This window comes from Halichoerus grypus, chromosome 14, assembly GCF_964656455.1.
Source record: "Halichoerus grypus chromosome 14, mHalGry1.hap1.1, whole genome shotgun sequence".
NCBI lineage: Eukaryota > Metazoa > Chordata > Mammalia > Carnivora > Phocidae > Halichoerus > Halichoerus grypus.
Genome location: NC_135725.1, coordinates 64890932 through 64904188, shown reverse-complemented (window position 1 = coordinate 64904188; position 13257 = coordinate 64890932). Strand labels below are relative to the sequence as shown.

At 39.3% G+C, this 13257-nt stretch overlaps 1 protein-coding gene across 4 annotated transcripts in view; it reads left to right on the top strand.

The window, feature by feature from the left end:
- GRIN3A (glutamate ionotropic receptor NMDA type subunit 3A) overlaps nt 1-13257 on the top strand; it is a 148687-nt gene that overhangs the window by 39025 nt on the left and 96405 nt on the right. For all 4 annotated transcript variants that reach the window (XM_036065886.2, XM_036065887.2, XM_036065888.2 and 1 more), the window contains exon 2: nt 4458-5062. In XM_036065886.2, coding sequence (XP_035921779.2) covers nt 4458-5062 — 605 coding nt within the window. The remainder of the gene's footprint in view (nt 1-4457; nt 5063-13257) is intronic.

Below are 13257 nucleotides of genomic sequence, written 5' to 3'. Positions count from 1 at the left end.
TGAACACAATGTCTCCCAAATAAATAGCCTCCCCCAGCCTGAGATAGAGTTGCTGTTTTCCTGCTAGGGAGTTGGTGTAATTGGTATTAGTAAAAGATGCATATTGCAGGGACTATTGTGTGAAAATAGACGAAAAGGAACAATAACAAAGAAAAAAAACACATTGCAGTCACTTTAAAAGCACTTCCAACACAATGACTTAACTCTAGGCAAATTGTAATAGCTACCACTTCCTAGGCCTTCCCTGTGCACCAGGGAGATGGGGAATTTATGACTCAGAGACACTAAGTGACTTGAAGAAGGCCGCTCGGCTTATAAATAATGGAGCCAGAATTTAAGAGATTACCAGGATTACTGTCCCTAGCCATTCTACTTCCCCAGAAAAGGAGAGACAAGCTCAGCTGACTGAAGAAGACCGTGGCCGAGCCCCAGATTTTGATGGAAGTTTTATTTACTATTAGGCTTGAATTTTAGTGTTACAGGTTTTCATATCTGTGTGTGTGTGTGTGTGTGTGTGTGCACGTGTGCACAGACATGCGCACCTCTGCTTTTATTATTATATGGAGAGGAACTGGAAGATGTTGCATCTGAGGCTACTAGATAAATACATCACTAGATGCTTCCAAACTATTATTTAGTAAATATTTGTTTGAAGAATGGTGTTAAAGGATAAATCTGTTAAAGGATTAACTTCAACAACTGGAATTTCTTAATAGAATTGTTTGTGGGGACTAGTGTGATTATACAGATTAATAATTATCCATGGCAGGCTGGGGGGGAAGGTTGTCCTTCATTTTACTGCCATGTCACTCTCATGCCAAATGCAGTTGTTTCTGCCTGGTGCTAAATGCTAATTTCACTTCTCTATTTAGCAAGAGGAGAATATTTTCATTTCTTTTTCATTTCATTTCTGCTTCCATTAAAGTTTGCTCCTTACATACCTATTTAATGAATCCCTCTGAAGGAAGTTTATGGAGGAGACTTTGTTCCAACTAGGGGCAAAATATTGGGTCTTGAAGCTCTGCTGGAATTGGCCTTCTTCTCAGTCTTTCAGTGCAGAGATTATTATCATAGCCTAGGACTTGAGGTGAGCAAAAGAAAACTGCGTTTGACAAATACTATCTCTGATTAATTAAGAACCGTGTGGTAAGAGATGGCTGAGTTATGGTCTTTATCCTAAGGAAGCTTCCAGTCTAGTGTGGGAGATAAACACTTAATTGAATAGCTACAGTCTGGTGTGAAGAGTTCTGTATTAGAGGGATGACCAAAATGAGACCATGACACAGACATGAGATGATTAATTCTGCTTGGTCAGGAGTCAGAGGAACAATCAAATTGACAAAAACCTAATTCACCATTACAGGAAATCAACAGGGCAAAAATATTGTGAGAAAAAAAGATCAACAGTTATGTCAACTATACTTCAATTTTTATTTTTTAAAACAAAAAAAAATTTTAAAGTTTAACAGCAGCAGAAATGGTAGTAAATGTTACATGAACTAGTTTCTGGAAATCTGCATGGAAGAGCTGAGTTTTGAAGGATAAATATGAGTACAGGCAAAAGCATCCTGGAGATGTTGAGAGATCAACATACCCCATTTGTGTAGGTGTGAAAATGCTCACTCTGATACAAAAAAAAAAATAAATTGTCCACTATGACTCATCTTGGTTTGCATGTTTGGAGTGTTGGAGGTGAAGTTAAAGACTAGAAATGGCCTCCTAAGCCATACTATTGATTCTGAAATTTGTTCTATGGGTGACTCAGAGGTTATGGTGCAGAAGAATGGTATGGTCATATTTATGTTTTAGAAAGAAAGCTGGCAACAGAATAGGGAGCTGAGGCCAAGAAGTTAGTTGGGAATAATTTGTTCCTGCCGGCTAAATGTAGAGCTTGCCCTCCGTTCCTTTTTGCTTCTGGAAGAGGGTTAAAGCAGAGGAGGAAATAGAAAGGAAGAAAAGCTAAAAGAGGCCAAGAAGAACATTCTGGAGGAATTTATATTGATCAATAGTAGGAGTGAAGAAGGGAAGCTTCCATTCCTCTCACCTCAAGATCTTGTATGGTGGCATCTCAAGCCTGGAAACCAGGAACTACCTACTGGACGCCATCTCCTGGTTTCTAACACCCCTCCCTTTTTTGCCTCTCACATCTGATCATGTCATTAAATTTTAATGAAAAAAAAAAAACTTTTCTCATATCCTTCCTGCCATGACCAACACTGGCTTCCAGTTTAAATATTTAGCACCTAGTAAACATGCTGAAGGGCTTATTTTCCCTCTCCCTGTTGAATGCTGCCCACAGCTGATTCTCCAGAAGTTCTGCTTTTATCATTACAAACCCTGCTCAAAAGCTTAATTTGAAGGACAAAAGTTAAATTCTTAGAATAAATTTTAAAACTCCATCCTACCTACCAACATGATTGCTCTCATTTACTGCCTTTGGCCATGGTCTTTCTCCCATAAATCCCTTCTGAGGGCGCCTGGGTGGCTCAGTTCGTTAAGCGACTGCCTTCGGCTCAGGTCATGATCCTGGAGTCCCGGGATCGAGTCCCGCATCGGGCTCCCTGCTCAGCGGGGGGTCTGCTTCTCCCTCTGACCCTCCCCCCTCTCATGTGCTCTCTCTCTCTCTCACTCTCTCAGATAAATGAATAAATAAAATCTTAAAAAAAAAAATAAAAAATAAAAAAAACAATAAAAAAAAAAATCCCTTCTGAATCTTCACCTCTTAGTCTGCTCATATTAAAATTCTTTTGGTCCTTCATAGAATTAAAAGTTCAGCTCAGGGCGCCTGGGTGGCTCAGTTGGTTAAGCGACTGCCTTTGGCTCAGGTCATGATCCTGGAGTCCCGAGATCGAGTCCCGCATCGGGCTCCCTGCTCAGCAGGGAGTCTGCTTCTCCCTCTGACCCTCCCCCCTCTCATGCTCTCTCTCTATCTCATTCTCTCTCTCAAATAAATAAATAAAATCTTTTAAAAAATTTTTAAAAATCTTTAAAAAAAAAGTTCAGCTCAAATCTTATTTCTCGTTACACATTTTTAGGTGGGTAAGGGGAGGCCACACTTACCTTTTATTCAGCGCTTGAAACTTTATTGAGAAAACCTTCCTTATTTCTCTACAAATATTGTTTGCCTGAATGTTTAGAAGTTCTCAAAAATAGTCCTATAGTCTAATAGTTTCCAGTGGGAACATGTTTAGTTCGATTCAGCCAATATTTATTGTGCACCTAGTATGTGGAAGGTACTGTGCTAAACATTCTCAGGATGTCAATGTTAAGGGATAAGTAAGTCAAATGTCTGCTCTCAGGAAGAACAGTTAACAAATTTATTCATTGGAGAACTATTTCCACTTCACCTGTATGATTAGTGATTTGTGACTTTTCAAATAAGAAAAGATAAGAAAAATACTCTTCCTTCATTGATTTGGTGAATCCGATAAGTAGATGAAATTGTGATGGAAGTTCCATAAATGTGTTTAAATGGCACACATTTCACATTTCACAGCAAAAATCCCCTGTGAGTAGACACAAATGCAATCAAGTCTTCAGTACTAAACTATACACTTTATCCTAATGTATATATTGCTAATTATAACAGGTCTTCACCCATTCGGGCTGTTATAACAAAATACCACAGACTGTGTGGCTTGTAAACAACAGAAATTGATTTCTCACAGTTCTAGAGGTTGGAAGTCAGAGATCAGGGTGCCAGTATAACCAAGTAAGGGCCCTCTACTGGGTCACGGCCTGCCAGCTCCTCACTATGTACTCATACAGTAGTGGGGGCTAGGGAGTTCTCAAGCCTCTTGGGCATTAATCTTATTCATGTGGATTCTGCCCTCATGACTTTGTCACTTCCCAAAGGCCCCACCTCCTCCTACCATCACATTGAGCATTAGGATTTCAACATGAATTTGGGGGGAACACAAACATTCAGACTGTAGCGCCATTATATTAAAAATGCCTTCCTCAGAGGCTAAAAGTTTAGGAAACTGGTGTATCCATTTTCCACACCATCCTTATATAAGTGCCTGCACTGTTTTAGACTTCTCTGCTGTTCGTTTTAAAGGAAAGCAAACATAATTTCTTTTAATTATTTCACCTGAGGAGAATTTAACAAGTGAGTTAATAAGAACCATAGTTAGAAATGGAATACATGAAGGAGACAAGCTATAAGGAAGTAGAAAAGCCTGATAAAAAGACCAGTTGCATCAGCCCTGACATTTACACCAAAAACCATTTGCCCTCTGGTACTCTTAGCAAGGAAAATCAGTTGTAAGGATTCAGTAGTTCCATTAGATAGGAAACATAGTTTTCCAGATGATGGGAATTTTATCCCAGAGGCATTTGAATATCGCAGGGAAAAATAAAGGATTAAGTAAGCCTCATAAGAAAGCAAACATACCCTATGTTACCATCTTTGGCCAATGCTTTCTAATTCTTCTTTTTCATATCTTTAAATACAGAATCCCCTTCACCTACAACTGAGTTTAGAAAATTCATTAAGTTCTGATGCTGATGTCACTGTCTCAATCCTGACCATGAACAACTGGTACAATTTTAGCTTGTTGCTGTGCCAAGAAGACTGGAACATCACTGACTTCCTCCTCCTTACCCAGAAAAATTCCAAGTTCCACCTTGGCTCTATCATCAACATCACCACCAACCTCTCCTCCACTGAGGACCTCTTGAGCTTCCTGCAGGTCCAGCTTGAGAGTATTAAGAACAGTACGCCCACCATGGTGATGTTTGGCTGTGACATGGAAAGTATCCGGCAGATTTTTGAAATTACCACCCAGTTTGGAGTAACCCCCCCTGAGCTCCGTTGGGTGCTGGGGGATTCCCAGAACGTCGAGGAACTAAGGACAGAAGGTTTGCCCCTCGGGCTCATTGCTCATGGAAAAACAACGCAGTCCGTCTTTGAGTACTATGTACAAGATGCCATGGAACTGGTTGCGAGAGCCGTAGCCACGGCCACCATGATCCAGCCAGAACTCGCGCTTATCCCCAGCACGATGAACTGCATGGAAGCAGAAGCCACAAATCTTACTTCAGGACAATATTTATCAAGGTAGGACGCAAGGCCTGTCTTACATCCCCACTCCCAGGGTTTTGACAGGAAGCAGAATTTCCCTGTCTCTCTCCTCTTTGCAGAAATCTTGACTTTGAGTAACTTTCAACTCTAATAATATTTCTGAGAGGCTTCTGGTTACACAGGTGAGTATTTCATGATCTGTCATCTGGAATTTGATCTACAGATTTGAAAGCGCATGGTGTATCGTAGGGAACACAGAGTCCTGCTTTTAAGCCCTGGCTTAGCCCCTTACTAGCTATTTGTTCTTGACAAATTGTTTAAAAACTCTGACCCTCAGTTTTCTAATTAATAAAGTAGGATTACATTGAATAGTTTGATAGATGATATTTAAGATACCATGAAATTATATATGAAAAGTACCTAACGCCGTGCTCAGCTCATAGTAGATACACAACAAATGTCCCTGCCCACTCTTATATCAACGGACTTAGACAAATCTCTTGAAATCTATACAGAGAAAAAAATTAGTCGAGCAGGAAATGGATTTTTCTCTCTCCTCCCAGGCTGTGATGCTTAAAGCAGTGTAGAGTTGCAGTTAAAGACACAGACTCTGGAGCCAGACTCTCTGAGCTTGAATTTTAGCTCTGCCACTTACTGCTTGTGTGACTTGGTCAAGTTACTTAACTTCTCTGAGCCTTAGTTTCCTGTGTCCTATATCCATTTTTGTAAAATCGACATAACAATAGATCCTACTATCCATGGGGTCCTTGTAATAGATAGGTGATAGGTAGTTAGCTAGCTAGCTAGCTGCCTAGATGATCGATAGGTAATAGATAGCTGGACAGAACTAAGAGTTCTACAAGAGTTTTATTGCCAAAACATGGAGTTATATGTGTGTGTGTATATATATATATATATATATATATATATATATATATATATATATATAATTAGGTACCTCTAATTAGGTACCTTTTTATTTAGGTACCTTTCTTCTCCAGTTTCTCAGTCTGGTTCAGAAGCTAGAATGAAAAAGCCCATTTAATTTAAAGAATAACCCATAATATGGAAGTAGTTTTCATGATCCCTGGGAAAAGGAGACTATCCTTAAAAGATATTTTGTAGGGGCCTAGTTTTTTTCATGAAAAGGACCACCTGTGATCAGACCAAATCAGAGAAATTTTTGCTCTTTTAGAGGTGAAGGCTTAGCTCCAGACTGGTCCCATTTTTAAAGTTTATTTACTTATTTTTAGTAATCTCTAAACCCAGCTTGGGGCTCAAACTCACAACCCTGAGGTCAAGAGTCACATGCTCTTCTAACTGAGCAGGCAGCCCTCTTGAAGCAAGGACATCTTACTATACTGAGAAACAAAAGACAACCTCACAGTGTCTTGCCTTTTAGAAAGACATGACTATTTGAGGGGCGCCTGGGTGGCTCAGTCATTAAGCGTCTGCCTTCGGCTCAGGTCATGATCCCAGAGTCCTGGGATCGAGCCCCACATCGGGCTCCCTGCTCCGCGGGAAGCCTGCTTCTCCCTCTCCCACTCCCCCTGCTTGTGTTCCCTCTCTCGCTGTGTCTCTCTCTGTCAAATAAATAAAATCTTTAAAAAAAAAAAAAAAAAAAGAAAGACATGACTATTTGATGAAATGTCAGGTGGTCATAAGCATTTTACATTTAATCTTACATATATGGATTGAGCACCTACTATGTGGAAGGCGACATGCTAAATGTCATATATTGGCAGTTTAATTACAGCCTATACAGTCCCTAAAGAGTGTTGTTAACACAATAAAATAATTCAAAATTCATTTATTAGGAAACTACTGATGATAAAATTAGGTATTCTGTCATCATCTGAACTTTCTGTTTTCCACATATTGTATTTGAATTTCCACAAGATTAAAGTCTATGCACATTTTATTTTACAGTTGCTATCAAGATTTAATCTACTGTTTTTGAACTAGCACATAATTGAGGCTCAGGATTTTATCTGGGATAAGAAAATTCTTCATAACAAAAATATAAGCAAAACTTTGATGTGTAGTTTTGAATAGTCATTATTTTGGAAGGAAAATCATAAACAGCAGACTGGAAAAAACCCTTATGAAAGCTACATTCAGTTATTTAGCATCTTTTTGCCTCATATAAAATGGAGGACACAAGAAAAATGATTCTGTTTGGATCCTAAAAATGTTTAGAAACTACAGGGAGAAATATTTGTTGACTTGGGTTGTATATACCCTAGGGGTTCATTTTATCAAGATCAAACTGATCTTTCTGCTCCTCACGGTTTAATTTATATTAAAGTATGTGCCTCCTCTCACAAGGATCCCATGGTACTTTGTACATGAAATTATATGATGGTACTTAGCCCATTCCATCATCATTATTTGTCTATGTGAGCTAAAGTTTATAAATTTATACTCTGAGCTAAAGTATAAATCTTATTAAGTAGAGACACTATTATTCAGCCTAGTTTAATGCCTAGCACATAGCAGCCACTTAATAGACATTTATTGAAATAGAAGGAAGGAAAGGAAATTTTACATTATATTTACATCCTATATTATCTGTGGCCGTAGAAGAAAAATAGGTGGTTGGTAGATAAATAAAATTTTGTCTAAATTAAAAACATAGTCTTTTTTTACTTAGGTACTTAGTGTCTTTCTTCTTTTCCTTTTTTTTTTTTTTTTTTTTTTTTATGGATTGTTAGGTCTGTGGATAACCTTTGCCCCTGTGGCTGTTTCCAAATGTTTATTTCACAAAGTTTGAAAGTTTAAAAGAAGAGTGTAAGGTTTGGAGCCCAGCAGCAATTCGCAACGTATAAGGGTCAGTGACAATGTTTTCATCGCTATAGATGTGTTTGAGAGTGAACTCTCAAGAACTTCAGGAAATATGCCTAGGACTTCTTAGGCTCCCTGAGGAATATGGTCAAAGAGAAAGTTTCAAAGTGTTCAGGAAAGGTTCAAGGGAAGTGGGCTAAACCCTGGAAAGAGTCTTTATAATGAATAACTGAAAAGCCTCCTTAAGCCATAAAACATCTGTGGAATTTCCATCAGTCTTATTTATTTTTGTTGAATACAGTCTTTTAGGAAGTTCGTTATTCTCAGTACATAAGTCACATCTGCATACAGTAATTCTCTTCATTGTCCCTAAATTTTGTGAGGCTGACCCCACTCCTTCACTGTGTAATGAAAGCCGTGAGGATAATGAGCCATGAATAGCCGGCGTCAGTTATGCAAGCTTGCATTTCTCACACAGTCATTTTCAGTTTGGCCTGACAGAATTGTTAACATTTTAAAATGTTAATGAAATCACCAAAAACATGGATTTTTCAGCATAGGCTTCAGACTTGAAAAATGATTTCTCATGACAGACTACATAGATGCAATTATAGGTATAAGGGATTTTATTCTTCCAGGGTCCCCACTCGCCAGAGCTAATGTCCATCATAAGTACATGAAGACAAAACCACTTGGAGGCTAAGTTCATAGTGTGATCTTTAACAATTTATTTGCAAGTTGTTTTATTAAATGTTAATTATTTGAAGCGATGATGTCTGGTATGTTATTCAGTAACATGAGTGTTTTTGTGCAGCCGATGACTATTTGTTGAACTAGGGTGAGGTAGACAGAATGAAGACATGCATCCTGCCATTTTCAAGCTGACAGCCTAGAGCCTGAGGTTGAAAAATAAGGAAATGATAAAACAAAAAGACACGTGATTCTTAAAAATAGAGATATGTTCATATAGACAGAGGAGAAAACAATTAACTCTTCTCAGAGACTGAGGAAGAAAGACTGGAATTGAATCTTGCTAAACGAGTCATTTTCTGGTTTGGAGCAAATTCACAGTCATAGGAAATGGCAAGACCCTAAAGAGAAATTTGGTACAGTTGGAGCATATATTGCATATGAAGAGGATTTGACATGATCCTGGAAAAGTAGTTAATTTAATAGCATGCCACACAGGGTTTTTATGCCAAGCTAAGAAGTGTGCATTTTATATGCATACTGGATGTCACTTGAATGGCAGAACATTAGCCATGACGTATTTATAAAGTTATAATCCTGTAACGAATTAACCAGATAAAGTAATACAGCATAAAAACCTTGAAAGTAATTTTTTCAACCATTATGATAGAAAAATTGTTTTTACTTCTCAAAATTAGTTTTAGCCTACCTGCATTTTCTCCCTTATTGCATTATAAACGCCAGATTCTGGCGAAAGTAAGTAGGAGTTTGACCTACTGTTTCTAGGGTTAAGATTTGTCCATGCTTACTTTAGGCCCTGGATGCTGATGAATCTGTTGTTCCTAGAGAAAGAGCTCCCTAGGGTTAGTCGTAGCATGGTTGAAGACTGTTAGCCTTTCTTTAAGGATTCCAAGAGTCTAAACACAGACCCTCGTTCTCTTGGCGTAAGAAGTCCCTGACCCTTTAGCTTACTAATTATGGTCCTGATAGTTATTCTAGCTTCTCAACAGGCCATAGAATCTTGCCTTTATTCTTGGAACAGCTCCTGCAGCTGAGTTCTGTATCAAGTAGGCAGTGATTAGTTCATTTATTCATTCAAAACCATTTCTTAAAGCTTACTAATACTAGGTGAGGCTTTTGGCTAATGCTGGAGACACAAAGAGTAGAACATAGGGGCCCTGCTCTCAGGAAGCTTACAATCCCCTTCTTCTGTTCTTTCACTAAGAGAAGATAAGCTCCTCTAATTATCGGCATCTTTTTATCCACTTTCTTTGACCTAGCTATCTATCATTCTTCATTGGGACAGCACCCATTCTACCTTTATTGTCTGGCATTAGCTGGCATTGTTAGGCCCCCTCCTCATTTGTCCTTGAAGAATGGTCCAGCATGCTAGAGACCCTTTCTCCCCCAAGCTCTGTTCATCTTCATGCTTGCATGGTCAAGCAATACCAAGATTCGCTGGCCTTTCATTCATAGTAAATGTTGCTTTATTTATTGATTCTGCACATATTGTTTACACCCTACTATGTGCCAGGTATTGTGAGGCACTAGGAAACTTCAGAAAAGAAGACCAAAACAAATATCCATTCAAAAATCCCAAGATACAAATTGATGGGCCCCGTTTTATTCCTGGACATTAAAAGAGTTCCAGAAGAACTTGAGGTTGCATGATATAATTCTAATTTTGGATGTTCTTGCCCACCTTTACAATAATTTGCTGGCACTGTGACCATAGCAAAGTTATTTAACCTTTGGAAACTTTAATTTCCTTAACTATAAGTAGTCCCACCTTGAAAACTCTAAGTGGTGTATGCCTAGGGTCATACAGCTAGTACTTTATAGGGGAAGATTTAAACCGGTTCATCTAAATCCAAATTCCCAATTCAGAATTAATATAAACCTTCCTTAATTGGGATCCCATTACTTTGCAGTTCATATTCTTTCAGTCAAAACTATATAAAATCAGCAGGCATGATGACCCATGTATAAGCGTTCTTGTCCTGAGGACCCTACTGAGTCAAACTAGCTAGCCTATAGGTTTCATCAGGTACTTAGAAGAGATACAGTTGCATTGAACATGGGAGCCAGGGGGTGGAGGCTGGTAACACCGGTTCCTTGTATCCCCAAGGAGTACCATTGCTGTGAGGTAACCTGGTATGTCCAGCTGTTACTCCTAAGTTAACACTCTCTGCTCTAGAAAGCACATGCCTTGGTGTCATGAATCTCAGGGACCAACACTTAAGGTCTGTTTCCAGATGTTTCCAGTAGGAACCCCTATCACTGGACTAACTTGACTGAAATCCTTTGAATTTGCCTCGCTCTCTCACTTAAGTCATGCCAAGAGCTGAGTCTGAAATTTTCACTAAGTCATGGAAGCCTCAAGTAAGGAACATTGGAAACTAGGTATTCCCTCAGGACTCTGTTTTGATGAAAACAGCTCAAATTTGCTTAGTCCAGCATCCAGCAGGTTTTAAACTGTGGAATTTTTCCAAATTAGGAGAGCTTCCAAGCTTTTATTTGCCGGAGAGGAAATTGTGCTCTTTGTTGACTTTTTTACTTTGTATGCATCTACTATAAAATTTGGAAATATGTCAGAAAGAGGTATGAAAGTACAGAGGGTAATACTGCAGCTCTACTCTGAATTCCAGATCTATCTCTCAGGCCACTTCCATCTCCAGACCCTATAACCCCTTAAATGGATGAGGGACTGGTAAATACTGCATGATGTGCCAGTGCCAGGGCTCTGCTGCTGGAAGGGGTATGAGCACCTGGGGTAGTGCTGGAGCCAGATCCAGAGAGCAAGAATGAAGCAAGTTGGGGTATTCCACAAAGCAACCAGGAGTAGTCCGAGGCTTGGGCACAGACCACAGGTGTGGAGAAGAGTCAAGGTCCATACCAAAAAGCAAAGGGAAAGGAAAACAACTTAAGGTTATGGAACAGACCTAACCACGATGTGAGAGAAAAACACAGAAAGAAAAAAGTGCCAAATTGTCACTTGTGGCACACGAAAGCAGGAGGAGGAGTGTTCTATCCATGTGTCTGATTTTTTGATGTGTATGTATTCACACCGGAAGGTATATTAACACAATCGCATAGGCTACTATTTTTCTCCTCTTGGGGAAAAAACCAAGAAGGACAGGAGCTGTCCTTCCACTGTACAGTTCACTTGTAAGTAACTGAGTTTTGCTGATGTTGGCAAAGCATAGACTCAAAGGATTCATATGTTTGTACATATGTATATTTAGCATGTTATTAAATTGCTCTTATCCCTTAACTGATAGAAATTTATTTTAAAAGATGAGCTTTGTAAGTTGATGTGATCAGTGATTAAAATATGTGGGGGGGGGCCTCTGCTCTAAGGGTTGAAATTTAGCAATTTCTAATTCCTATTAAGTTCCTTATCATCGGAGAGGTTTCCCATTGAACTAATTTCTATTTTTGATACTATGCATTATTCAGGGTGAACAATTTGTAAATTGCAGATGCAGATACTTCCTGGCTGGCTGTTTTAGCCCTATTCTTCTGGCAAAGTGATGAAGAGCTCTTTAAGAGATACATGTCTGATCTGAGCAAAAGACATGTGTTTAATTTCATTTATCCCACAGACATCACTGAGCAGTAACCCTGGCCAGGCACTGTGCTGTGCCTAAGATCCAAAGATGGCTCGGTACTCTCTAGGTGCTTAGATGCACGCTGAAGTCTCTTTCAGCTTGACAGCCTGCAGTGTTACAGCAGAGCAGTGGAAAGGGAGGGTTTGTTTATTCCTACCAGCCACTCTGTGGAAGAGACTGCTCTCGGAATGTGGAGAATGTCAAAATCCACACCCTCACAGATTTATGGCCCACAGAGTCAAAGGTGGAGGTGATCATCTGCCAAATGCTTGCACTTTAGGATCACTACGAAGGATTAGAGAGGACAGTGAAGGCATCATTTCACATGGAGCTCAAGAAATCATCTATGTTTAATATTTAATTTGGAGAGCTGTCCCAATCACAGAGAACAAAATGGAAGAAAGCAATGTCCTCCGGCAGAATTGGACCGTGGGTAAGCTCTGTGGCTGAGGTGGCAAATTCATGTCGTCGGGCAGGGGTCTGCTGCAATGAAAGAGGCTGCAAAGTCAAAGCTGAACTAGTAACAGCTGGCCATACAGATAGGCAAAGGGTCCCCGGGGCCATTTAAAAAAGGAAAGGGAGATGGTATAAAAGACGTGAAAAGAATAAAGGGAGGTAAATAGATGGATTGCAGAAAGAGTGGGAGAGGGCCTGGAGTGTGGCAACAACAACAACAAAAATCGTAAAAATTAACTAGGGATGATCAAGAGCTGATTCAAGAGAACACCTCCTTTTAACAGGACAGAGTATTGGTGATTCTGTTCTCCAAAGTCCACTGACAGGAAAAGAGGGAAAGAGAGGAAGAAGAGAAAATTCAGAAAAATAAAATAAGAGAAAGAGCGTAAAGAAATAATGAGATAACCATGGATTAACCCACATGTCAGAAACTGTGAGGAACCTGGAGGAAGGGGAAGTAATCTAGAGCCCTGGAAAGAGACACAAAATGAGGGTAATTTAGAGAACAAGGGGCACGAGGGAAAAGTCTTGGAGAATGAAGGAAAACCACACTCATGGATTAAAATGCAAACATAAAATATAAATAGCTAATAATTCAGACACCTGGATATCTGTACTGATTGTAAGAGATCAGAACTGCATGTGAGTTCTCTAAAAGACATAAGACTATCCAAAGACAGAATAGTTTGG